Raw genomic sequence first — 26,713 nt, 5'->3', positions numbered from 1 at the left:
GCAGTTTGAAAGCACATAAAAAATGCAAGTAGAAAAATACAGACCACCTTTGGTGGGAAGGGAACAGCGTTCCGTGCACCTTTGGCATTTAGTTATGCCGGCCACATAACCATGGAGACATCTTCAGACAGCACTGGCTCTTTGGCTTTGAAATGGAGATGAGCACTGCCCCCTAGAGTTGGGAACGATTAGCACATATGTGCAAGGGGAACCTTTACCTTTACCTTTTAGATTTCAGCTAAGCCTTCTGAGAAGCTATCTAATGATTAAAATTCCTCAGGAAGTGGTAGGTAATTTTAAAGCCATCTAAGAAATAGGGACGCGGTGGCTCAGTGGCTAAGATGCTGAGCTTGTCAGTCGGAAGGTCGGCAGTTCGGCAGTTCGAATCCCTAGTGCCGCGTAATGGGGCGAGCTCCCGTGACTTGTCCCAGCTTCTGCCAACCTAGCAGTTCGAAAGCACCTAAAAAATGCAAGTAGAAAAATAGGGACCACCTTTGGTGGGAAGGGAACAGCGTTCCGTGTGCCTCTGGCATAGAGTCATGCCGGCCACATGACCACGGAGACTTCTTCGGACAGCGCTGGCTCTTCGGCTTTGAAACGGAGATGAGCACCGCCCCCTAGAGTTGGGAATGACTAGCACATATGTGCGAGGGGAATCTTTACCTTTTTAAGACAGTGACCGGTTCTGTGAAGAAAGGTTTTTCCATGGGCTGGAGAGGGCATGGTTTCATGTGCTGCCTGCATCCTGTGGATGAGGCTTCGCTTGTTTGCACAGCCTGGTTACTGACATGTCACGGATCGGTGCCAGTCCATGGTTGGGGAACTCCTGATCTAAGAGACGAATTGAGAATATCAAGGATAATCAAGAAAACAAACAAATGAATCCTAGGACAAATTAAACCATAGTTCTCACTTATGACCAGGCTCACAATATTAGAATAGAATAACAGAGTTGGAAGGGACCTTGGAGATCTTCTAGTCCAACCCCCTGCTTACGCAGGAAATCCTACACCACTTCAGACAAGTGGTTATCCAACATCTTCTTAAAAACTTCCAGTGTTGGAGCATTCACAACCTCTTCGGCCGAAGAGGTTGTAGAAAAAATGCTTTTAAAAGCCTCTGACGATCCCAGCTGAGATCATCAGAGGCTTTTTTTTTTACTTTTAAAAGCATTTTTTCGGCCGAAGAGGTTGTAGAAAAAATGCTTTTAAAAGTAAAAAAAAAAAGCCTCTGATGATTGTGCAACTCAGCTGGGCATGTGGGGGGGGGGAAGGGATGTTTGCTACCAGTTCTCTGAACCACCTGCCGCCATCACTACCGGATCAGGTGATCCAGTCCGAACCGGGAACATTTCACCCCTGAATTTATGTGTCATGCTAAGGAACTGGAACAGAACTGGAGCTGAAGACAATGCAACAGAGAGCACCTTAGTTTTCTGATCGCTGTTGCTTAGGGATCAAGTACTTGACCATACAGGAAGATAGTGATGTACCAATAGTGGTATATCCTCCATCAAGGAAAACTTCAAAGATTCACGAGGAACAAACAAATAAATCTTTCTCCTTTCAGGAAAGGAAATTCTCCAACTGTGACACCAGGCCTGACACACAGCTCATACAGTAGTTGAAGGAAGTAGAAATAGGTCAACAAGTACACGAAATGAAATATTCTGAGTAAAAATGAATATCCCGGGTTCAGTGGCAGTTTGTTTTTGTTCCATTGATGTCTCTGGCAGAACTGGCTTTGGTAGACAAAATGTGTTTTTTTATGAATCAAAAATGATGAAGTACTATAGAACCAGTGAGACAGGATGAGTTTACATACTGTAGAATCACAACAACCGCTCCAGTTCAGAGGAGAGAAAAAGAGTATTGCTATAGGAAATGACCTGGCTGAACCCGAGGGAAGAGTTAAATGCATCATAAATCACGAGTCCCTGCATGCCCACAAGAGATCTAAGCCCAGCCCACTTTGAATTCCTTTCTTATCTCCTGCTCATTTCTCTTGATTGTTAGTTGGCCAGATTCTTGTAGAGATCTTAAGTTTGCAATAAATATTTATACTCATTGAAATAGAATAGAATAGAATAGAATAGAATAGAATAGAATAGAATAGAATAGAATAGAATAGAATAGAATAGAATAGAATAGAATAACAGAATTGGAAGGGACCTTGGAGGTCTTCTAGTCCAACCCCCTGCTTAGGCAGGAAACCCTACACCACTTCAGACAAATGGTTGACCAACATCTTCTTAAAAACTTCCAGTGTTGGAGCATTCACAACTTCTGGAGGCAAGATTAATTGGTCTAACTGTAGGGAAATTTCTCCTTAGTTCTAAGTTGCTTCTCTCCTTGATTAGTTTCCACCCATTGCTTCTTGTCCTGCCTTTAGGTGCTTTGGAGAATAGCTTGACTCCCTCTTCTTTGTGGCAGCCCCTGAGATATCGGAACACTGCTATCATGTCACCCTCTAGTCCTTCTTTCCATTAAACTAGACATACCCAGTTCCTGCAACCGTTCTTCATATGTTTTAGCCTCCAGTCCCCTCATCATCTTTGTTGCTCTTCTCTGCACTCTTTCTAGAGTCTCCACATCTTTTTTACATCGTAGCGATCAAAACTGAATGTAGTGTTCACAATATTTGAACTGCTTGGATCTCCTGATTTCCTGGGCGCTTGACAATTGCCTTTTTCTATCTTACCCAACCTTTGTGAAGACTAAATAGGACTTCTTAAGTGCTGAAAATGAGTCACGGGCATTTAACTCACTTTTCTCCAGACATCAGACTACTACGTTATCAGGGTTACCTAGATAGCAGCCCTATTTATCTGCTGTATTAAATCGTATCTCTGAAAGGCCAGTGATACCAGACTGGAGATGGGAAAGTACCCAGAATGTTAGAACGTAGCGAACAATTCCTTTCTCCTTATCTTTCCCCTTTCACCTTCATTGCTGTAAGAAGTAAACATTTTATTCTTTCATTTTAAAATAGACAAATATTTATCCCTTTATTTGGCCCTACTGGAAATGCGATTGAAATTTATAATATTTAATCTACAGAGGTAAAAGAGGCATCGTTTGGAATACCTGATTATCATTTCAAATCCGTGAGAGGTATGTGTCTGCGTGTTGGAGGAGCCTCTGGTGAAGCATTCATTTCCTGTTTTGCTCTTATTCCATTGCTTATTTTTATTTTTTCCTCCACAAAATAAGACCTGGTGGAAAAGAGGCACAAAGCGTATTGACTTGACAGAGACTTCTGAATTCACACATTGTTTGAATGCATATTAAGTGTGGTTTGTCTGATTTTGACTTACTATGTGGTGCCCGCCTGGTTATTTGCCATTTATTCAATGAATTTCCTCAAGCCTCTGCGACTCCGTGTGGTTTTTCTTGCTTGCTAAATCTAACAGGATGGAGAATAACAAGAGTTGGAAGGGACCGATAGAGTTGGGGGTTCAATCCCGTCCTTCAACGGGAGACCTTATACCAGGGGTCTGCAACCTTAAATACTCAAAATGCCATTTGGACCCGTTTCCCACAGAAAAGAAAACACCGGGAGCCACAAAACCTGGGTGGGCGTGGCCAACTCGATGTCACTCACTTCCACTAGTCACATGTCACCCCCCCTAGCCACGCCTACCCAGACGGTCATTAGGGCAAAGAATCAGTTGTTAAAAAACACCAGGAACCACAAAATCCTTTTGACATCTCTCTCTCTCTCCTCCCTCCCTCTCCCCCCATCTCCCTCTTATCTCTCTATGTCTCTCTCTCTCCCTCTCTCTCTGTATCTCTGTCTCTGCCTGCAGGGAGTCACAGCAGAGGGCCCAAAGAGCCGCTTGTGGCTCCGGAGCAACAGGTTGCTGACCTCTGCCTTATACCATTGACGACCCAGATTGTTGGGGGCAAGAGGCTGACTCTGTAAAACCACTTAGAGAGGGCTCTAAAGCACTGTGAAGTGGTATATAAGTCTAAGTGCTATTGCTATTCCAAACAAATGGCTAGCCAATCTCATCTTAAAAACCTCCAGTGTTGAAGTACTCACAACTTCTGAAGGCAAGCTGTTCCACTGATTCTCACTATCAACTATCACTATTCTTGCTACTTGATAGTTCTCACTGTCAGGAAATGTCCCTTTAGTTCTAGGTTGCTTCTGTCTTTGTTTAGTTTACACCCATTGCTTCTTGTCCTGCCCTTGGTGTTTTGGAGAATAAGTTGACCCTCTCTTCTTTGTGGTAGCCCCTCAAATATTAGAGCGCTGTTATCATGTTGCCCCTAGTCCTTCTTTTCATTAGACTAGACCCATGATGGCGAATCTATGCCACGCATGGCACTCAGCACCCTCTCTGTGAGCACACGATCCGTTGCCCCAGTTCAGCTCTGCTGTGCATGCGTGCGTCCTCCCACCAGCCAGCTGGTTGTTGGGTCTCTGCCGTGCATCGGGGTGGGTTCCACTTACCTTTACTACCGGTTTGTAGTGGGAACGCACGTACGCATTTCTGCACATGCGTAGAAGTTTCTGCACATGCACAGATCACCCATAATGATGTCATGGTGGGTGGGCGGAGCCTCCCGCTGGTTTACTACCAGTTCTATAGAACCGGACCAAACCGGGAGCAACCCACCACTGGGCGGGGGGCGTGCAGGGGGGGCCGCACATCCAGGAGCAGGGTATGTGGGGGGCACACGCATGTGTTGGGGTGGGGTGCATGCACGGGAGCCACATGCACATTGCATTTTGAGGGATTGGGCACGTGTGTGTGCATTCGCACACACTCTTTGGGCACTTGGTCTGGAAAAAGTTCACCGTAATGGGACTAGAAATATCCAATTCCTGCAACCAGGCTTGGAAACGAGAAACCATGAGTCCTGGTCCTGGCTTAGGCATGAAATCCATCTGGGTGACTTTGGGCCAAGCGCTAGGAGATAGTGAATTCTAGTCCTGTCTTAGGCACAAAAGTTGGTTGGGTGATTTTGGGCCAGTCACTCTGTCTCAGCCTCACATATGTTTTAGCCTCCAGGGTCCTACTCATCTTTCTTGTTCTTCTCTGCCTTCTTTTTAGAGTCTGAACATCTTTTTGTATCGTTGTGACCAGAATTGGAAGCGCAGTCTTACCAGTGCATTAACCAGAGGTGGGTTTCAGCAGGTTCTGACCAGTTCTGGAGAACCGTTAGCGCAAATTTTGAGTAGTTCAGAGAACCGGTAAATACCACCTCTGATTGGCCCTGCCCCCATCTATTCTCTGCCTCCCAAGTCTCAGCTGATCGGGAGGGAATGGAGATTTTGCAGTATCCTTCCCCTGGAGTGGGGTGGGAATGGAGATTTTACAGTATCCTTCCCCTGCCACGCCCACCAAGCCACGCCCACCAAGCCATGCCACACCCACAGAACCGGTAGTAAAAATTTTTGAATCCCACCACTGGTATTAATGCTTCATGTGATCTTGATACTCTCCCTCTATTGATGTAGCCTTGGTACATCGTGCTTGCCCAGTTAAACAATGCTTCCTCCTTCTCCCACCCCTGGCTAATGGCATTGTCCAATTAGGAGACAGTCTTTTGTTATGAGAATGCTCCATTTCTTTTTTTTAATTTGATTTATATGCCGCCCTTCTCCGGAGACTCAGGGTGGCTTACAATGCGTTAAGCAATAGCCTTCATCCTTTTGTATATTTATACAAAGTCATCTTATTACCCCCACAAACTGGGTCCTCAATTTACCTACCTTAGAAAGGATGGAAGGCTGAGTCAACCTTGAGCCTTGGAGAGATTCGAACTTACAGTAATTGCAGACAGCTGGTGTTAATCACAATGCTATCAGTCTGCTGAGCCACCAGGCCCTAGCACCTGCAGCGGTGATCTTGCTGGCTCCAAGTTCTTACGATCTCTGCCTACGTTCTCCACGTTCTATTTCTCTTCCCCAAAATTCATCGGCATGTCAAAAAGCATTAGGTTTGGAAGAAGCAAAGTGGTTCAGTCTTGACATTAGGACTTACATTGGCCTTTATTGCAGCTGCAGCACCTTGGTGGCTCATACTTAAGTTTTTTTTTTTTTAATTTGATTTATATGCCGCCCTTCTCCGGAGACTCAGGGCGGCTTACAATGCGTTAAGCAATAGCCTTCATCCTTTTGGTATATTTATACAAAGTCAGCTTATTGCCCCCACAACTGGGTCCTCAATTTACCTACCTTAGAAAGGATGGAAGGCTGAGTCAACCTTGAGCCTTGGCGAGATTCGAACCTGCAGTAATTGCAGGCAGCTGGTCTTAATAACCAAGTGGTAGTCCACTACGACATCTAGATGCCTCTCATTGTTGTTGAGCCAGGTGTCCTGACCTAGGCTTCCCCAAACCACGAAGCAGACTCCTCGCTCCAATAAAACCTCTTTTATTTAGGTTAAAGGGAATTCCTCTCCAGCAAAGTCCCGGCAAACAGTCTTTCATGAGAGTTCAAAACTACAGACCTTTATTAGGCTTGGAGAGTTGCCAGGCCGATATCTTCCAAATGCCAGGCTGTAGCAGCAATTACTTGGCAAGGGGTCAGGAACGGATCTTCCCCCTCATAAATTGTCTCCTGCAAACTCCCCTCTCCTTTCGCTCCTCTTTATTCCCTATGGGAGGGGCCCATCACCATTCCACCTGTGCCTTTACTCCTCAGTTGGCCCTTGTTCCTTAGCTGTTCTCTTCTCCTGACAGCTCAGTGCATGTGCACATCGGGAACAGGCTCCAGCTGTTCTTCTGCCCCACTGATGACCGACTCTGAAGGCAGCTGATAACTGTCGGATGGCCCTGGCTCCCCCTCTGCCTCTGATGCAGAGCCCTCATCAGAGCCTTCCCCAGACTCCAGGACTGGCCCATGTTCCTCCCCAACCTCCTCACTGTCTGAGTCTGCCACCAGCTCTGCTGGCAGGCCACAACACTAGGTCCCAGATTCCATGAACACGAAGCCAGTTTCCCCAAGCAAGGTTTGTTGAACCGTAACCTATATAATCCCTGGTGATTATATTATTGATGGGAAATGTAGTCAGATCAAGTTTAGGAATATTTCTTTGTTGACCAACTCAACATAACTTCTTTCTGTGGAATCCTTGGTGCCCTCTGAGTTTTGTTGTAGCTCCTACTTCAGAGAACACCTAAGACTCCACAGTTCAACCCTGAACTACATATCTCAACTTCTTTCTACTGACTCTATTCTTTCCTTCTGAACTAGATATCTTCTTATCACCAGAAAGGGGGTTCTGTGGTTGCTACAGTCCAAGGCCAGGACAATATGATGGCGCTTTTCTTGTTTGCACAGGAACAGTTTAGCAACAGTTGCTCTGGCTCCTTCTTGCTGATGTGACTCACCCTTATCTGGGTCAAATCCCTTCAGTTTACAGCTAGAAAGATTATGCAGTTACTCATCCCAAATATCGGTGCCTGAGGAGAAGACTGGAAATGAGAGAAAAATGCTAAGCATCAATTACTTGTTTCTATGTTGTATGGGATGCGGTGGCTCGGTGGCTAAGACGCTGAGCTTGTTGATCGAAAGGTCGGCAGTTCAGTGGTGCGTAATGGGGTGAGCTCCTATTACTTGTCCCAGCTTCTGCCAACCTAAGCATGTAAAAAATGCAAGTAGAAAAAATAGGGACCACTTTTGGTGGGAAGGTAACAGCGCTCTGTGCACCTTTGGCGTTGAGTCATGCCGGTCACATGACCACGGAGATGACTTTGGACAGCGCTGGCTCTTCGGCTTTGAAACGGAGATGAGCACCGCCCCCCTAGAGTTGGGAACTGGTGAGCCTCAAAGAGCTGAAATATTTTGAGTTTCTTTCTCCTGCTTCCTTCTATCTCAGGTCCCCATAACCTTTGATTATTGATCCCTACCTTCCAGTTAATGGTTTGCTTCTTCCTCCCTTTCCCCTTCTTCTGCTTTTCCCAAGGTCAGCTCTGGATTCCTTTACAAAGTGCTTCAGCTATTCAGCAATTCCTTGTTTAAGGAATAAACAAAGAAGCAAATTGCAGTAAATATTGCAGAGAGAGAGAGAGAGAGAGAGAGAGAGAGAGAGAGAGAGAGAGAGAGAGAGAGAGAGAGAGAGACCTTTGTATGCACAGAGGCGGAGAGGCTTACAGATCGGAAAAATGGATGATGAAATTATTGGAACAGTCTGAGACGGCAAAATTAACTATCTTGGTTAAAGAAAAGACTTTGTCCAACTTTAGTTTCTATGTTGTAATCACTTCTGGAAGTTTTGCTAGAGACCAAACGAAATGCTACATTAATTTTGCCATCTGAAAATTTGCAAGTGTTTATGATTACAGAAATACGGCGTGCTGTTGAATTTTAAATCCAACGGTGGGTGTATTTTATATCTGTAACTTTATCAAAGAACGTTGGACACAAAATTCTCTATATCTTTTTGTGCTTTTTTACAAAGAAGATACCTAATACTCCTTCCTCCTCCTAGTTTCCCCACAACAACAACCCTGTGAGGGTGAGATAAAGTGACTGATCCAAAATCACCCAACCAACTTTTGTGCCTAGAATTGTGGACTAGAATTCACTATCTCCTTGTGCAATGATGGCTAACCTTTTCTGGACTGCGTGCACATGTGTGAATGCGCGCACCTGCGCCCAACTTCTCCAAATGCAATGTGCATGCACGCCCCGCGTATGCACCCTGTGCCCCTGCACATGCCCACACATCCCTACATGTGCCCTGCACCCCCGCACCTCTATGCATGCCCCCTGCCCCTACTCGCATGCTCGTGCATCCCACACAGCGCCCCACCCTCTCCATGCATGTATGCGCCCCCCCATACGTGCCCCACACCCAGACATGCCCACATGGCCCCCTTCATGTACCCCGCCCCCTGTGCATGTGGGGCAGAGACCTGAAGACCAGCTGGCCGGCGGGAGGTGTGCACGCATGCGGGGCGAAGCTGAACTAGGGCGACAGTTCGTGTGCCATCAGAGAGGGCACTGCATGCCACCTCTGGCACCCCTGCCACAGGTTCACCATCACGGTCCTAGTGCTTGGCGCAAAATCACCCAGTTGGTTTTCATGACTAAGGTGGGACTAGAACTCACCATCTCCTGGTGATTGGCCCAAAGTCACTTAGCCAGTTTTCATGACTAAGGCAGGACTAGAACTCACCATCTCTGGTTTTCTAGCCTAGATGCCTTTACCATTAGAGTCCAGTAAATAGAGTCCATTAGAGTATTATAGACCAAACTGGCTCTCTGCATGTTACTGCAAAGACAATATATCTCACCCTAGTCTGATTTATTATTTATTTATTATTTAAATTTCTATACTGCCCTTCTCCTTTCGGACTCAGGGCGGTAAACAGCCAAAAATAAAACATTTGTACACAAAAGTTAAAATAGTTTTAAAATAATTAAATAAAGTTTGGCCCATAATTTAAAACATTTCAATTAAAATCAGTATCAATTTTAAAAACCAATATAAAATCAGGCCAGCCCGGCTAACTGAAAGAAAAATCCGGAGGTCTGGGATCACTTGTATCTCTGGGGGTAGATTGTTCCAGAGAGTAGGCGCCATCACAGAGAAGGCTCTCCCCCTGGGGGTCGTCAGCCGACATTGTCTGGCTGACGGCACCCTGAGGAGGCCCTCTCTGTGGGAGCGAACTGGCCGGTGGGAGGCAATTGGTGGCAGAAGGTGGTCTCGCAAATACCCCGGCCCTAAGCCATGGAGCGCTTTAAAGGTGATCACCAACACCTTGAAGCGCACCCGGAAGTCCACCGGAAGCCAATGCAGCTCACACAGGAGAGAAATCACATGGGAGCGCCCCGTCGCTCCCTTAATCCCCTGCACGGCCACATTCTGCACCAGTTGGAGCCTCTGGGTGCACCCCAAGGGGAGTCTCATGTAGAGAGCATTACAATAGTCCAGATGAGATAATAAGCACACTATGAGCATTCACAATTCAGGTAGTAGTGAGGTTGCCAAGCCATTCTATTGTCAAGAATTAGCAGAGAAGGACTTGGGTTTGATAGGATCCAATGGTCCAGCAAACCCTTTCTTTCAACACCCAGGCTCTCCAAACAAAGCAATCTTCCTAGAACTATTTTACAACCTAGATGTTTTCGGGACATTATCCAAAACATCATCTTAGGGAGCTGACAAGGAACAGTTTGTCTGGAGAAGAAAGATTAGCAGATGCCTCGGTTGCATTGAGCAAGAGACCGTGAGATCCTGCTTAATTTAAAATGGCAGTGCTAAAGTTGATTGAGTAAAAGAGTTGAGCTCCTCCCAATTTGCCTAATTATTCCTTTCACCAGAATTTCATTTTGCTTCCTCAGCTCGAAATTTCCTGATGCCTACTCAGGAAGACAAGAGTTTGTGACATTATCTATTCATGAGAAATCAGAAGTTTCAAGTCTTTACATTAAACATAAGAAAAATAAGCAGAAATTTACTAAGCTCGTCTAGATTCCTCCTGGATTTCTTGTAAGTTTTGTGTTGAAATGTTGACCCTGTCAACCTTGAAGCTGACTTGGCGGTGGCCATTTTGGGGCTTCAGTGCTGCCACAACTGGAACTGTGGGAAAGGGAGGGGGAAGTAGAGATAGCTGGGGTGCTGTAGCCAAAATAAAATACTTTCTCTTGGGAAGCAAGGACTTTCCCACCAGGTGTCCGGAAGGAGGGAACTGGAGCAGTGGTTAAATCCTCTTCGGGTTGCCACCGAAACGCACGCAAGCGCAGTGCATGCCAAGCACTCTTTGCGTTCGTGTACATAAGCAGTGCACACCAAACGCACATTTCGTGTGGAAAAAGGAGCCGTTTGAAGGTAAATAGAACAGATTCGCTATATAAATCGCGCGGCACAGCTGATCGTCGGAAATACCGGTTCAGACGAATCGGTAGTTTTTATTATTACCGGTTTGCCCGAACCGGTGTGAACCGGTAGCATTTCACCCCTGGACTGGAGTCATCTAGCAACTGGACTGTATCCTGATTGGGCCGTGTGCCTGATTGTTTAGAGAAAGTGAAAGAACTTTTACTTTTAATTAGGTGAAAACCACGGGAACATTTAGAGTCGGTTTTCACCAGCTTGTGGAATCATGTGACTGCTGGGAGGAAGGTGCTCCAGCTCTCCTCATGGGCAACTCTGCTTGTTTTTAGGGGGACGGGGAGTGTCTGTTTGAGTGAGTGTAAGCGGGAAGTCTTGTTAGCTGTGTGCGTGGGAAAAACCGGTTAGATGGTGTCCACTAGCCTTGGAAAGCAACTTATGTAGGAGAAGGAAAACTCCGATCTCAAACCTCCACTGCCTTGTGGCTATTACCCATCTATGGGAAAGTCTTCAGGGGTCAACCTCGAGGCAAAACCTGGAGCAAGAGTCCTGGAGTGAGGAGGAGTGCTAGAGGAGTAATACCTCTCTAAAACAAACAAACAAACAAAAAAAACAACCCACCTCTTGTGCCAATTACGACCTACGCCAGCCTCAAAATACGGATGTTATGTTAGGCTTTGTCCCGGGGTGAAATCCAGCAGGTTCTGACAGGTTCTGGAGAATCGGTAGCGGAAATTTTGAGTAGTTCAGAGAACCGGCAAATCTGGCTTGCCCCAGAGTGGGGTGGGAATGGAGATTTTGCAATATCCTTCCCCCCAGGAGTGGGGAGGGAATGGGGATTTTGCAGTATCCTTCCCCTGGAGTGGGGTAGGAATGGGGATTTTGCAATATCCTTCCTCTGCCATGCCCACCAAGCTACACCAAGCCACGCCCACAGAACCGGTAGTAAAAAAAATTGGGTTTCACCACTGCTTTGTCCCCTATTATCTTGGAAGAAAGCTGAATGACTGGAAACAAGGAACGAGTAGATCAACACTGGGGAAAGCCAGAATAAGTTTCTGCTGATTGAAAAATGGGGGGGTACCACTTCAACTCAGCAGAATGAAAAAAAAAGCCGTCAGGGCGGCCTTATTTTTATATCCCCCCCCATAGTTGTACTTTTAAAGCAATGTAGATGCAAAGGTGGGTGGAGACTACCATGCCCTACATGGCTCAGGACCAGGCTATCTTCGAGACCGCCTTCTACCGCATAGCTCCCAGCGACCGGTAAGATCCCACAGAGTTGGTCTCCTCCGGGTCCCGTCAGCTAAACAATGCCGGCTGGCGGGCCCGCGGGGGAGGGCCTTCTCTGTGGCTGCCCCAGCTCTCTGGAACCAGTTACCTCCTGAGGTCCGGACCATCTCCACCCTATTGGCCTTCCGGAAAGCGGTGAAGACCTGGCTTTTCCAGCAGGCCTGGGGCCGTTGATCCCGTTATAGTGATCTTGCGAGACCCGGCTACAAATTGGAGTGTATCTGTTTTAACGTTTTAATGTTTTAATGTCTTCTTTTTAACTTTTGTATAGGATATTGTTGCATTGTTTTATTTTCTGTTGTAAGCCGCCCAGAGTCCCTTGGGAGTGGGGCGGCATAGAAATGCGACAAAATAAATAAATAAATAAATAAATAAATAAATAAATAAATAAATAAATAAATAAATAAATAAATAAATAAATGCCATGACAAAGGAGAAGGGGCCTGGTGGCTCAGCAGACTGATAGCATTGTGATTAACACCAGCTGTCTGCAATTACTGTAAGTTCGAATCTCACCAGGCTCAAGGTTGACTCAGCCTTCCATCCATTCTGAGGTAGGTAAATTGAGGACCCAGTTTGTGGGGGCAATAAGCTGACTTTGTATAAATATACAAAAGTATGAAGGCTATTGCTTAACGCATTGTAAGCCGCCCTGAGTCTCTGGAGAAGGGCGGCATATAAATCAAATTAAAAAAAAAAATCCAACAATCTGGAGGAAAGGAGCGTATTTTAGAAGTTTCCCAGTTACTACAAGTGGCAACAGACATCGTTTTGGCACCTGTGAATCACTTGGAGCCACTTGGTTGCATCATTTGAGGGACCCGAAAAACAGCCCAAGCGCCTTTTGTGCAAACTTGTTCGAATGATGAAAAATTATGCAAGAGACAAAGATCATCTCAAATGTTCCTGCAGCCCATTTACTCAGGGCCCATGAAGGCAACTGTACGTACTCATAAATGTAGGAGGAGTAGACAGGATATCAGGGTAAGAAATCTCCTTGTGCAAACCCTTCACATCAGGGGTGAAATCCAGCAGGTTCTGACAGGTTCTGGAAAACCGGTAGCGGAAATTTTGAGTAGTTCGGAGAACCGGCAAATACCACCTCTGACTGGCACCAGAGTGGGGTGGGAATGGAAATTTTGCAATATCGTTTCCCCAGGAGTGGGGAGGGAATGGTGATTTTGCATTATCCTTCCCAAGGAGTGGGGTGGGGATGGAGATTTTGCAATATCCTTCCCCAGGAGTGGGGTGGGAATGGAAATTTTGCAGCATCCTTCCCCCAGGAGTGGGGAGGGAATGGAGATTTTGCAATATCCTTCCCCAGGAGTGGGGTGGGAATGGAGGTTTTGCAATATCCTTTCCCCAGGAGTGGGGAGGGAATGGAGATTTTGCTGTATCCTTCCCCAGGAATGGGGTGGGAATGGAGACTTTGCAATATCCTTCCCCAGGAGTGGGGTGGGAATGGAGACTTTGCAATATCCTTCCCCCAGGAGTGGGGAAGGGAATGGGGATTTTGCAGTATCCTTCCCTTGCCACGTCCAAGCCACGCCCATCAAGCCATGCCCACAGAACCGGTAGTAAAAAAAAATTGAATTTCACCACTGCTTCACATGTATTGGATCACAACTCCTATCGTCCTTTCTTAGCCTGGCTGATAGTCTTTGGCTACCTTGATCCTACACATTGGAGATGATGCCTGCTCATACCAGGGAGTCCCTGACTTACAACAGTCCATTTAGTGACCGTTCAAAGTTACAACGGCACTGAAAAATGTGACTTATGAGTGTTTTTCACACTTATGACCTTTGCAGCATTCCCAGGATCATGTGATCAAAATTCAGATGCTCGGCAATTCATATTTATGACCATTGCTCAGTGGGATTCAAGTAATTTAACAACCGGTTCTCTGCCCTAATGATTTCTTCCAACAACCAGTTTGCCAAACTGCTCAGAAAGTTAACAACCGGTTCTCCCGAAGTGGTGCAAACCGGCTGAATCCCATCACTGCCATTGCTGTGTCCCAAGGTCATGTGATCACCTTTTGCGACCTTCTCACAATCCAAGTGAATGGGGAAGCCAGATTCACTTAGCAACCATGTTCCTAACTTCTCAACTGCAGTGATTCACTTAACAACCGTGGCAAGAAAGGCTGTAAAATGGGGGGAAACTCACTTAACCAATGTGTCGCTTAACAACATAAATTTTGGGGTCAACTGTAGTCATAAGAACAGGGCTACCTGTATGTCTATGGAGAGTCTCAATCACCCAGGTTTACAAAATCCTTCCATTCCCCACCAGTCAGTTAAAACTGAAGAAGCTTCTTGGATGAGAAGCAAAAACTTTTTTACAATTTTAATTACCGTATTTTTCGGAGTATAAGACGCACCTTTTTACCCCCAAAAAGGGGGTGAAAATTTAGGTGCGTCTTATACACCGAATGTAGCTCCGCCCACCCACTGGCCCCCACCCTTTGGCTTGTGCCTCGCAGCACTTACCTCCTTGCAAGCAAACAGCAAGAAAAAACAGCTCCTTTCAGCTTCAGCATAGGTTAATTAGCCCGTTGATTAGATCGGCCTCCCGACTCTCAGCTGATTTGCTCTCAGCTGTTTTGTGCAGGTCTCTGCTGCTTGTTGCAAAAAGGTAAATTGCTGGAGGTGATTTTTTTTCCTTGTGCTAATCAAGCTATGCTGAAAACGAAACTGAAAGTAAAGCAGGCTGTTTGCTGTTTGCTGCACCCAGGCAAAATTAGGCAGAGGGAGATTTCTTTTTCTTCTTTTTCCTTACCAAAAAAGGTAGGTGCAAACAATGGGAAATTGTAATGATTGAAATATTTTTAATTATATATTGTGATGAAAGTAGAAATGATTAAGTTGTGATTTGGAGGATTATATGGGCAAAACTATGTGGGTTATTGGGAGAGTTTAAGATGTGAAAATGAGTAACATAAGAGGGGAAAATTATTTGGTTTATTATTATTGGTAAATATAATTAATTGATTTGTAAGAAATTGGATTGCATGGAAATAATTGGAATATTCATGTTCATATTGATCAATATACAAAAAAGATAGTTATATAACTAATTGATTTATATTAAAATGTTGAATTTGTGTTAAACAATTGTAATATTACATAATTAACCAATGTGAGGATGGATATAAAAACAGATGACAATGGGAAGGGGTATAATATAGAATAGAAGGGAAAAATTGAATTTGATTAAGATTAGAGATGAGGATGAAGGGTAATATTAGTTTTTTTTAAAAAAAAATAGATGAGGAATAAATATGGCAAAAAGGAAATATAGAAATTGTAAATTTAATTGAAATGACTAAACACTGTTTAAATTTGTGAACCAGCCAAATGTCCAGCTTCTGCCAACCTTGCAGTTCGAAAGCATGTAAAAAACGCAAGTAGAAAAATAAAAATTGGGACCACCTTTGGTGGGAAGGTAACAGCATTCTGTGCGCCTTTGGCATTTAGTCATGCTGGCCACATGACCCACGGAGATGTCTTCGGACAGCGCTGGCTCTTCGGCTTTGAAACGGAGATGAGCACTGCCCCCTAGAGTCGGGAACGACTAGCACATATGTGAGAGGGGAACCTTTACCTTTTAGGCTGGAGAAAAAAATTATCTCTTGAACAGTTGCATCGTTGTCCATGTAACATTCCATGAAATCTGTTCTCTCCGTGGGGCAACCAATTGTTTTAATTGAAATGAGGTTGTCTCATGTGGCTTCTGCAGCATAATTGAGTTCTGAGTCCAACCACATACTTGGAACTCTTCCTCAACTCAAAGGAGTGAATGAACCCTTTGACGGATTTATCAGGAAGTCTTCCTTTTAGCTGCTTAATGAAAGTCACAGGGGAAGAATGATTTTGCATGCATGCAATACAAAATGCATTCTTAGATCCTGAGCCAGAATTTCAAAATTTGGAGACTGACGGAAAATGTCCAGCATAGTGAGCAAGTTTTCAAGATTAGTAAGGTGGGGAGGGGAGAAAGAGGGAGGAGGAGGAGGAAAAACTAAATATTTAGTTTAGTATTTAGGGTTTCCTGCCTAAGCAGGGGGTTGGACTAGAAGACCTCCAAGGTCCCTTCCAACTCTGTTATCCTATCCTATCCTATCCTATCCTATCCTATCCTATCCTATCCTATTCACAGTTTATTCCAGAGCTCTATCTATTCACTCACATGCAGGGTCACAATCCCGAGCATCTTTAAACTCTTAGGGGTTGAGAGAGAGAGAGAGAGAGAGAGAGAGAGAGAAGCACCAACTAGGATACAACAGGTTAACAAACCAGCACGTGATAGCCTGAAAACAAGGCATGCAAAACAATTTTTTAAAAAAAACAACCTTGTGTTTTTCCAATCTTGGTTACTTTAAGAAGGGTGGATTTTCTTTCTTTTTTTTTTTAATTTCTTTTTATTTTTTAAACAAAACAAAACATAAAACATCATCCGTTACAATTACAGAAAGTGTGTCGATCGGTTACAATTCTTTTGTGCTTAATCCCATATCCAAAATTTACAGGTTATCTCATTTCTCTTATTTGACAGTTTATTACATCCCTTTATATTATTATTCTCATCTAACAGTTATTTAACAATGGCTTATCTCCCATAAAAAACCGCTTCATATATTTCATTATGACATTTAATTTCCTATTTCATATTACATTTCCATGCAAAGAAAGGTGGACTTTCAACTCCCAGAATTTCCCCAGCCAACACAGAATTAAACTAACGCGGCATAATAATAATAATAATAATAATAATAATAATAATAATAATAATAATAATAATAATAATAATAATAATAATAATAACAATAATAATAATAATGCACTAAGGACGCCTAGAAAAACAAAACAAAAAAATAGGAATCCCATCTCCCTGCAGAGACGTCAAATCGCATCGACTCGATCGGCGATCGATTGTTTGCCTCGGCGGTAACACACAGAAGGCCAAAGAGACCCAGATTCCCCCTCCTCCCTGCGGGCGGACAGGCGGGGGGGGGGGGAGGAGAGGAGGGACTTTCCATCGATGTATCCGCATTCAACTCGCCAATCTTGGATGGGCTTCCAAAAAAGAGGCGGGAGGAAGGCGCGTGCGAGGCGAGGCGAGGCGAGGCTCCCCCCCCACCCCCGTCCGGAACGCCCCTTTTTGCTTCTCATTGGTTTCGAGAAAGCCGGGGCAGCAGCGGATTGGCTGGCGCCTCTCCTTTTAAGGAGCGACACGCCTTCTTTCGGCGCGCTCCGCCTTAGTTCGTCTCCGGAGGGCGATGCGGGCGGAGCTCCGTCGTTGCTCTTCCGTTAGCGCTGCGCTCGCCAGTCCGAAAGCGATGGGGCGACCGCCGTCAGCCCCGCTGGCTTTCCTAACGCTGCTCCTGCTTTGCTCCCAGCCGCCTGCCGTGACTCCGGGACCGCCCCGGGGCAGGACTGGCATCCCGGGGCCCCCCATCGTGCTGGGTAAGGGGCGGGAGGGCTGGGTCCCCGAAGTAGCTCCAAGGAGACCTCCAACCTTCCCTTCTCATCCCAATTTTGGGTGTCTTTTTTTTTTTTTTGCAAGCCGGTGGGTCAGCGCAGGCGGGGTTTGCAGGTCGTGGGGATGGCGAATAACGCGTGTCGACCCCTAATGAGTCCCGACCTAGGGGGCTCAGGGCCTTAAAATCATCAGAAAGGTCGGCCGTTTCGGCGGTTCGAATCCCTAGGACAAGGGTCTCCTGCGTGAGCAGAGATGGGGGGGGGGTTGGACTGGATGACCTCCCGAGGTCCCTTCCAACTCTTTGTTACCTTAATTGGGTTGCTTGCTTTGCAAAGGGGGGGGGATCCCGACGTGAGAAAGAACACCCACCCCCCACAAAAATAAATAAATAAAGTCAGGGTTAACCCCCCCCCCCACGCGTGTGCATGGTGAAAACACTAGACCGTCTTGACTCGGGGCAAAAAAAAAAAAAGCTGCACGCAGGGAGTCGTGGGAAACGCGCGCTCCGACCGCAAACACGCCGCGGCTCTTTGCAAGTTTCGGAACAACAACCGCAGCTTGCCTAGAAATAGGCTGGGCGTGAAGGTATCTGGGTTTGTCTCTTTGTTTTCTTCTCCTTGCCTACTTAAATTTTACTCGTTGGGGCCGATTTGGCTAATTTGGGGTTGTAGAGTAATTGGAAGGATGGATGGATGGGGCTGACTAGGTGGCTCAGGGGCTAAAAAAAACATCAGAAAAGTCGGCCGTTCGGCGGTTGGAATCCCTAGTACAAGTGCGTGAGCAGGGGGTTGGATTAGATGACCTCCTGAGGTCCCTTCCACCTCTGTTACTGTTACCTTACGTTGGGGGCAGCGATGGTTGCAACCTAAAGTTTAATGGGAGTTGAACTTGGAGGGGTTTCTCCATCCTTTTCTAAAGGAAAGTCGGTGGGAAAGCAGTTAATATGCGTATGGATTTTTAAAAAAATTGGTTCAGTGTAATCTACCAGAATGGGTGTCTCTTGGTGGTTTATGGCTTAAACTTTTTTTTTTGGGTGAGTGGAAGGAACAGAAGCCAAGAAGCAACCCAAGTTAGTCTGTATACAATTGGGCTGAGAGATGGGGTGATAGTGGGAAGGGAAACAAGCCAGGGTTACTTACCTCTACCAAACACCTTGCAGGTTTTACAAGTCATTTATTTCTTCTTGGGAGTAGCTTCTACCCTTTCCGGATCCAGAAATGGATTCTTTAGAGAGGAAAAAATGAGATGCTTTCTTGATTGGCAAACAAAGCCTGCAGCCAGGATTAATCCTAGAAGGGACAGGTTCAGGTCCCTTCCAGCTCCATTCTGATTTTGACCCTGGTTTTTTGAAATGCCGGTTTTGCTTTTGTGCTTAAAGTCAAAAAACAGAAAATAAAACAAAAAGAAGATCTGCTTATCTTTGAAGCTAGGGACGGATGTCTGTAATTCTGGTAATGGCTATAATATTGATGCAATGTGAAACACAAGTCAGTCTGTCTATGGTATCTGGGTATCAGTGTTACTTCTGTGTCATGTTTAAAGGCTGCTTTTAGGCTCCACTAAACTATTTAACTTCTCTTACGGTCTACATCCAGGCTCCAATATTTCCAAGAGAAACGATTGATTTATAAGAACATCTCCTCTGTATTGGGAAATTCCTATCACACAAGTTTTTCCTTGCAGAAATGTGTGATGCCTGTTGATTTTCAGACTATGACTCTAAGTAGAAATCACCTTTTTTATTTCACTGGTAGGCTTTATTGTACAGAGATGAACAGAAAAACTTAAGATGTTTTGGGGTTTGTTTGTTTTTTTGCTAAATATAATGTTTTACAGAAAGAGTTGTTTTCTCCCTTAAACTAGGTATAAAAGGAACTATATATTTAAATTATGAGCTGCTGAATTCATGAAAAAGAAATATATATATATATATATATGGATGCCTTTTCTTCAGTTATTTATTCCTTATTGTTTTGTCTTCATGGGAAAAAAAATGCTCTGGCATTTAATCTGAGGCTGAAAATGGTGAAAATAAGATTATATGCATCATGTGATAGGCAGATGTTCAAGATAGGACTGTACTTCAGTAACCAAGCATTCTGTTATGAGTTAGATTTTTTTTTTTTAAAAAAAAAGTAACTGGCTTCTGTAAGAATCCAAATATATAAGTTTTACACTGATTTATGGGACAGTGTTAGTTTCTTCTCTCAAGTTTTTGAGTTAGAAAACACTTGGTAGTTGAGTGCCCAGGAAAGGGTTGGTATATGCAAATATGTTCTGGGTACAAGTCCCAAACAGAAGACTTCAAGATCTGGAGTTTTGTCCAAAGCTTAAGTAAGCCCTGAAAAAAACAAACCTTTGTTGTTGTTTTTTAAGTCATGTTATTTTTATTTAAATTAAATGCTTCATTAGGGAAGTCGTGTTTTATTTCTCCAACCAACCGAACATTGGAAGAAAAAAAATAAATAAGAGAAACTACCATTAATAGGTAGAACTACCCAAAAAGAGAAACAGGATGAACTTGATCTGTTGCAAGAAGGTGTGGATTTCATAAGAAAAGGAGGCTGGATTTGGGGGAAGGAAAATGCCAGACAGCATCCTCATTAGAGTGGGAGGTCCCACAGTGCTGCCAGAGATTGCAGGGTCCCTCATTCTGAGTACACTGTTTTCTTCCTTTCTGTTCATGGGCCCCTCTAGCAAAGAGGTATCTTTAAGGGGATGAGAGACTTCTTAGAACAGAGATCTTCAAACTTGGCTGCTTAGCTGGCTGGAGAATTCTGGAAGTTGAAGTCCACAAGCTTTAAAGTGGCCGCGTTTGGGGACCGCTGTCTTAGAAGCTGTCAGCCTCCGCTTTTACTGCTTTGGCTGCCATAAGAAACGGGAGGGGGAGAGCTAGGGAGCCTGGGGGGGGGAAGCATGCTGGAGGACTTTGGAAGAAACGAAACTGAATCTTTGAAGTTGTTATCGGGTCAACCGTCGTGGCATTCCTAATTGATGATGCTGCCAGACGTGCTTCCACCTGACCCCTGGGAGACCTTTGGATTGTATGATTTACGATGGACAGTGGGAGGGGATGCTTTCTATATGCAATTTTCGCGCCTATTGCTTTAATTTCAGCTTTCCTTGGTTGCGTTCACTTCATTTTCTAGTAAAAGTACCTTTCTCCATAAATCATGGAGTTTGGGTCATTCTTTCCTGGACTTGGAAGGAAGCGCACCTGACATTAAGCTGAAGCTCTACATGCGTTCCTTAACCACCTTGGTGGGAAGATAACAGCGCTGTGTAGATGTGATGCTGGTCACATGACCATGGAAATGTCTTTGGACAGTGCTGGCTCAATGGCCTTGAAATGGAGATGAGCACCCCCCCCCCTAAAGTTTGCACCGACTAGAGGAATAAAATCTGTAGGGGACTCCGTTTATCTTTTTAACCTGGTTGCCATGGCAATTGAGACCCGAGTTTGTCACTGAGCAAAACAGTCATAAAGCATCATGTAACAGCATGGCTTAGCGACAACAATCCTGAGGAAGTCTCCATTGTCATTAAGTGAAGACCTGACATGACCACCACTTGTGTGATTTCCTGCCGGCTTCCGACGAAGTCAGTGGAGAAACGAGCGGGAAGTTGGAAGTCCATGACAAGTGGCTCAGGAGTCACCCGTGTTTGTGTTACAACATGGATGCAGGCGGGGTCCTGGGTGGGTGCTATGGTGGAGGGGGAGCTGTGGCATAATGTGAGTCTGGCTGGGCATTCAGGTGTGGGGGCTTCTCAAGAAGAAAAAGCAGGAGTTGGCTTTCCCATTGATTTTTTTGTTCATCCCTGTTTATGGAACAAAGTTGTCTTTTCTTTTTTACTCCGATGAACACTTCTTGGTTGCCCTCTTCTGCTTGCTTAGACCTTAAAGGGGAGAAAAAAATAATAATACAGGTAGTCCTCGACTTCCAGCAAGAAGAAATGTCTCTGTGAAGAGACATTTGTTAAGTGAGTTTTGCCCCGTTTTACAACCTTCCTTGCCACAGTTGTTATGTGAATCACCGCAGTTGATAAGTTAGTAACACGGTTGTTGAGTGAATCTGGATTTCCTTTAATTTTGCTGGTCAGAAGATTGCATAAAAGGTGATCGCATGACCTCGGGACACCGCAACGGTCATAAGTACGAGCCAGTTCCCAAGCATCTGAATTTTGATCACATGATCCTGGGGATGCTACCAAGGTGGTGAGTGTGAAAATCAATTTTTTTTCCAGTGCCATTGTAACTTTTAAGCGGTCACTAAAAGAACTGTTGTAAGTCGAGGACAACATGCACTGGGGATGAACATCTGAGAAGGGAGCATGAATTAATGGTTGAACAAATTTAAGGTTGCTTTAATGTAATTGTATTCCCACGTGGATGTTATTCAGCTACCATCTAATTCTGAAACACAGGTATTTCTATTCTGGGGCTTCTATTTTCTTTCTAGTTAGATTTTGTTTCTTGTTGATATCTTTTTCTACATGTCATATGCTTGTCCCCAAGTTCTAATAATAACCTGCTGAGTAAGCATATGTTGATTCACATACGTAGTTCTGTGAACTGTTCTTGGTGGACAGTGAAGGGTGCAATGTTCCACAATTCTTGGAAAAACAGACTTGTTGCATAAGTAAACCTTATTTGAGTATTCCAGGGGAGAATAAATTTCAAGAGAGGAAAAGAAAAAACAACCACAGAGAAAACAATATTGTCCTGAACTTTGCAAAGGTATCCCAGGAGCTTTAAATTCTTAATCAGTTTCAAGATAATAGTTGTCTACAATTTCTAATTATCTGTATCATGTTTCTAATTGGCTAACCACACTGGAGGTTTTCCAGCCTTTCTGAAAATAAGTTTTCATTAGTTATTCTCTCCAGTTATAGAATGGCTTTTCTGAATATCAGTAAATAAAACTCTTCAGGGATAATTCATGTCTACTTTGCTTTTGCTTGAAAAAAACCAGAATCAGAATAGAGCTGGAAGGGACCTTGGAGGTCTTCTAGTCCAGCCCCCTGCTCAAGCAGGAGATCTTATACCGTTCCAGACAAGTGGTTGTCCAGTCTCTTCTTAAACACCTGCACTGATGAAGCACCCACATCTTCTGAAGGCAAGCTGTTAAACTGGTTAATTGTTCTCACTGTTAGGAAGTTTCTCCTTAATTCCAGATTGCTCTTCTCCTTAATTAGTTTCCATCCATTGTTTGTTCTTGCCCTGTCCTCTGGTGCTTTGGAAAATAAATTGACCTCTTCTTTGTGGAGGCCTCTCAAATACTGGAACACGGCTACCCTTAGTTCAGGGGTGAAATGCTCCTGGTTCGGAAAGTCATCCAGCTGACTTTCATGCCTAAGGTGGGACTAGAACTCACCGTCTCCTGATGATTGGCCCAAAGTCACCCAGCTGCCTTTCATGCCTAAGGTGGGACTAGAACTCACCGTCTCCTGATGATTGGCCCAAAGTCACCCAGCTGACTTTCATGCCTAAGGTGGGACTAGAACTCACCGTCTCCTGATGATTGGCCCAAAGTCACCCAGCTGACTTTCATGCCTAAGGTGGGACTAGAACTCATTGTCTTCTGGTGATTGGCCCAAAGTCACCCAGCTGACTTTCATGCCTAAGGTGGGACTAGAACTCACCGTCTCCTGATGATTGGCCCAAAGTCACCCAGCTGACTTTCATGCCTAAGGTGGGACTAGAACTCATTGTCTTCTGGTGATTGGCCCAAAGTCACCCAGCTGACTTTCATGCCTAAGGTGGGACTAGAACTCATTGTCTTCTGGTGATTGGCCCAAAGTCATCCAGCAGAATTAGAACTTGCCATCTTCTGATGAGTGGCCCAGAGTCGCCCAGCTGATTTATATGCCTAAGGCGGGACTAGAACTCACTGTCTCCTGTTGATTGGATGAAATTCACCCAGATGGTTTTCAGGCCTAAGGCGGGACTAGAACTCCCCATCTGCTGCTTTCTGGTTTGGTGCCTTAACCACTACACTAAACTGGCTGTTTATGATCGTCTGACTTTTGGGAAGCTTCTGTTAGTAGCTTTTGGAAGTACAAGAAGAAATCTTCAGAGTAGTCCTTAGGACAATATGTATAAAAAGTCTACTAAGGAAGATTTGTAACAGTGTTTTTTCCAATAGGATGAGTTGTGTGTAGGTGCTTTGCCATTTGCATAGTAATATATGGTGAAGCAATGTTCTCTAACACAACAAAACACGTTAATGTCATTTTCTATTGGTATAGAAAGCCTAACTTCTCTTCATTTAGTTTAGCTGAATGTGCATTGCCCCAAATCTTGAAAAAATCTAAGGGGAATCTGGCTTGTTTGTTAAATGGACAGGAGGCCACCAAGAGATTTATAAAGCTCTAAACTGGATTGGAACATTACAGTCCACACAGGAAGGGATGAATTGCCTTTCCGCGGTCACCACTTCTGCTTTCCCTTTGCACACATACAAACTGCAAATCCTGCGTAGGTTGCTGCAATGTTGAAATCCCATTGAGCTGTGTGGGAATCCAAAAAAGAGGTATAGGGTTGTGGCAGTCCCAGTGGTTGCTGCTGTCCTGTCAATAATCTTGCTTCCCCCCCCCCCCAACATGACAGGGGTACCCATAAATTCTTTTGTGAAGGCTATTTATTCTGCTAATCTCATTTAGATGTTTCATGAGCCTTGGTGGCGCAGTGGTTAGAATGCAGTATTGCAGGCTAATTCATTGCTGACCGCAGCAGTTCGATCCACACCGGTTGACTTAGCCTTCCTTTCTTCCAAGGTTGACTTAGCCTTCCATTCTTCCGAGGTCAGTAAAATGAGGACCCAGATTGTTGGGGGCAATAGGCTGATATTTGTAAACCGCTTAGAGGGCTATAAAGTACTGTGAAGCAGTACAGTTGTTGTGGTTGTTAGTTGCAAAGTCATGTCCCACCCATCGCGACCCCATGGACAAGGTTCCTCCAGGCCTTCCTGTCCTCTACCATCCTCTGGAGTCCATTTAAGCTCACGCCGACTGCTTCAGTGACTCCATCCAGCCACCTCCTTCTCTTCCATCCCCTTCTTCTTTTGCCCTCAATCTTTCCCAGCATTCGGCTCTTCTCCAGTGAGTCCTTCCTTCTCATTAGGTGGCCAAAGTATTTGAGTTTCATTTTCAGGATCTGGCCTTCTAAAGAGCAGTCAGGGTTGATCTCCTCTAGGATTGACCATTTGGATCGCCTTGCATTCCAAGGGACTCGCAGGAGTCTTCTCCAGCTCCAGAGTTCAAAGGCCTCCATTCTTTGGCGCTCAGCCTTCCTTATGGTCCAACTTTCACAGCCATTCATTGCAACTGGGAAAACCATAGCCTTGACTATACGCACTTTTGTTGGCAGGGTGATGTCTCTGCTTTTTAGTATGCTGTCTAGATTTGCCATAGCTTTCCTCCCCAGGAGCAAGCATCTTTTAATTTCTTGGCTACAGTCCCCATCTTCGGAGATCTTGGAGCCCAGGAAAATAAAATCTGTCACTACCATTTATTTGCCAAGAGAAACAGTACAGTAGTGGCCAAAATTGTGGAAACCTTTTGGGAAAAGTGTATTTTTTAAAAACTAGCTAATAACACCACTTTTTTTTGGAGTAGTAGTACCATAAAATTATATATCAATGGAAAGATACTTTAATCAAGAATGTAATGCAATAACTTTTATGAAGGATTTGCTATTAGAATAGCAGTTACACTATAAAGAAGAAAAGTGAAATGTAGAAAAAACGAGAGATAGAAAAATTATCACCATGTCAGTGAATACTTAGCTGGGTAACCTTTAGCATGAATTACGGCCTTACAACGTCTTCTCATGGAGTGAACCAAGTCTTTTAGTTCTGCAGCTGTTATAATGTGAAACCAAGATTGAATGATGGCTTCTATTAACTGGGTTTTATTGCTGGGTTGCTTCTGACTAACAAGTTTCTTTAGTCGGCTCCATAGATTGGGTGAAGGTCTGGGCTATTCCCAGGCCATTCCAGCAGTAGAATAGGATTATCTTGAAACTCCCCCCAAAAAGTGGTGTTATTAGCCATCAAACCTCAAAAGTACACTTTTCCCAAAAGGTTTCCACAATTTTGGCCACTACTGTATATAAGTCTAAATTCTCCTTGGGAGAATTCTTTGGCTTCTAATCCCTTTCTGCATGCCATAAATATGATAGACGGTGATTTTCCATTGGAATGTTTCTGTGGCAGAGAGAAACAAATTGTTGACTAACTGCCCACTTTCTACTTTGTTTTGTGTATATACACACATACACACACACAATTTTTATCAAAGGAAACACAAAATAATATAAAGTGAAAAAAATCAGAAGAGCAGCAAGAAATCGGAAGTAACTTCTGATTTTTTTTTTTTGCAACAGTTATAAATAAGAATACAAAATTATCTTTTAGTGGAAGGTTACAAAAAACCCCTCTTTTTTCCTTTTTTGTGTTATATCGTTACAAATCTTGTTACATTAGATTGTTTCAAAAACAATGATGTTTATACTCCTTGAAAATAGTATTGCAATATCCAACTCTTTTTTTTCCCCTGTTTCCACACACAATTATTTCTGCTTTATTAATGAGGTTTAATTAGAGTAAATCTGAATTCACTGGAGCCAAATGATAAATGCTATAGATTATTGTAGGTGAAAACCTATTCAGGAGAACCTCTGTGATTTGTACATACCGAAAGAGAGAGTTTTAAACACAACTACATAGTATCTGCAATATGATGCCGTACAGGTAGAACTTGACTTAACGGCCACTCATTTAGTGGCCATTTATTTATTATTATTTATTATTAGTCCAATTTATATGTCGCCCTTCTCCGTAAACTCAGGGCGGCTTACAATGCATTATAGCAATAGCCTGCATACTTTTTTGTATATACCTGCTTATTAGGGCTTTCGCCCCCCCCCCAAAGCGGTGTTGTTCTATACAAAGTCGGCTTATTGACCCCACAATCTGGGTCCTCAATTTACCTACCTCGAAAGGATGGAAGGCTGAAATCAACCTTGAGCCTGGTGAGATTTGAACTTGCACTAATTGCAGGCAGCTGGCAGCTAAGTGCTAGCATTTGAAGTTACAATGGTATTGAAACAAGTGACTTATGGCCAGACCTCACTCT

The 26,713-nt window shown here is 44.2% G+C and overlaps 1 protein-coding gene across 1 annotated transcript in view; it reads left to right on the top strand.

The window, feature by feature from the left end:
* The first annotated feature begins 17,372 nt into the window (after positions 1 to 17,372).
* Positions 17,373 to 26,713, top strand: part of PLA2G15 (phospholipase A2 group XV) — a 31,615-nt gene continuing 22,274 nt past the window's right edge. Inside the window, exon 1 of the mRNA XM_070952996.1 lies at positions 17,373 to 17,559. Coding sequence (XP_070809097.1) covers positions 17,373 to 17,559 — 187 coding nt within the window. The remainder of the gene's footprint in view (positions 17,560 to 26,713) is intronic.

Source organism: Pituophis catenifer, unplaced genomic scaffold, assembly GCF_029215685.1.
Source record: "Pituophis catenifer annectens isolate HBS135680 unplaced genomic scaffold, rPitCat1.0.hap2 SCAF_13, whole genome shotgun sequence".
NCBI classification, from domain to species: domain Eukaryota; kingdom Metazoa; phylum Chordata; class Lepidosauria; order Squamata; family Colubridae; genus Pituophis; species Pituophis catenifer.
Note: the sequence above shows the minus strand (reverse complement) of the source record. Positions and strands in the feature narration are given on the sequence as shown.